The 338-nt window shown below is 77.8% G+C and overlaps 1 protein-coding gene across 1 annotated transcript in view; it reads right to left on the bottom strand.

Annotated features, from left to right (window-relative positions):
* VWA5B2 (von Willebrand factor A domain containing 5B2) overlaps window positions 1–338 on the bottom strand; it is a 14,269-nt gene that overhangs the window by 12,703 nt on the left and 1,228 nt on the right. Inside the window, 1 exon segment of the mRNA XM_021714850.1 lies at window positions 218–322. Coding sequence (XP_021570525.1) covers window positions 218–322 — 105 coding nt within the window.

Genomic DNA, 338 nt, shown 5'->3' with positions numbered 1-338 from the left:
GAGGGGCAGTACAGGCCGGGCATGGTGCGGGGAGGCGGCCTGGGGGAGGGGCGCAGGGTGAGTCCTGGAAGCCGGCGCGAGGGTCTCACCCAGGCCCTGGTGTCACCCGGCCTGCAGGGGGCTCGAGGCTGAGCCGGGGGCTCCTGCCAGGCGACAGGCGGCGAGGGGGAGAAGAAGGGGGCGCGGGGGTGGCGCGACGGGCATCCTCGCCGGTTACCTGGGCAGCCGGGGCGGAGCGCGGCGGGGGCGGCGCGGGGGCCCGAGGAGCGAGGGGTTGATGATTAACTGGCGCTCCGGGCGACCGGCAGCCCGGCCCGTGCCTCTGGGACGGGGGCGGG

Source organism: Carlito syrichta, unplaced genomic scaffold, assembly GCF_000164805.1.
Source record: "Carlito syrichta isolate Samal-C Ts95f unplaced genomic scaffold, Tarsius_syrichta-2.0.1 Scaffold305827, whole genome shotgun sequence".
Taxonomy (NCBI): domain Eukaryota; kingdom Metazoa; phylum Chordata; class Mammalia; order Primates; family Tarsiidae; genus Carlito; species Carlito syrichta.
Note: the sequence above shows the minus strand (reverse complement) of the source record. Positions and strands in the feature narration are given on the sequence as shown.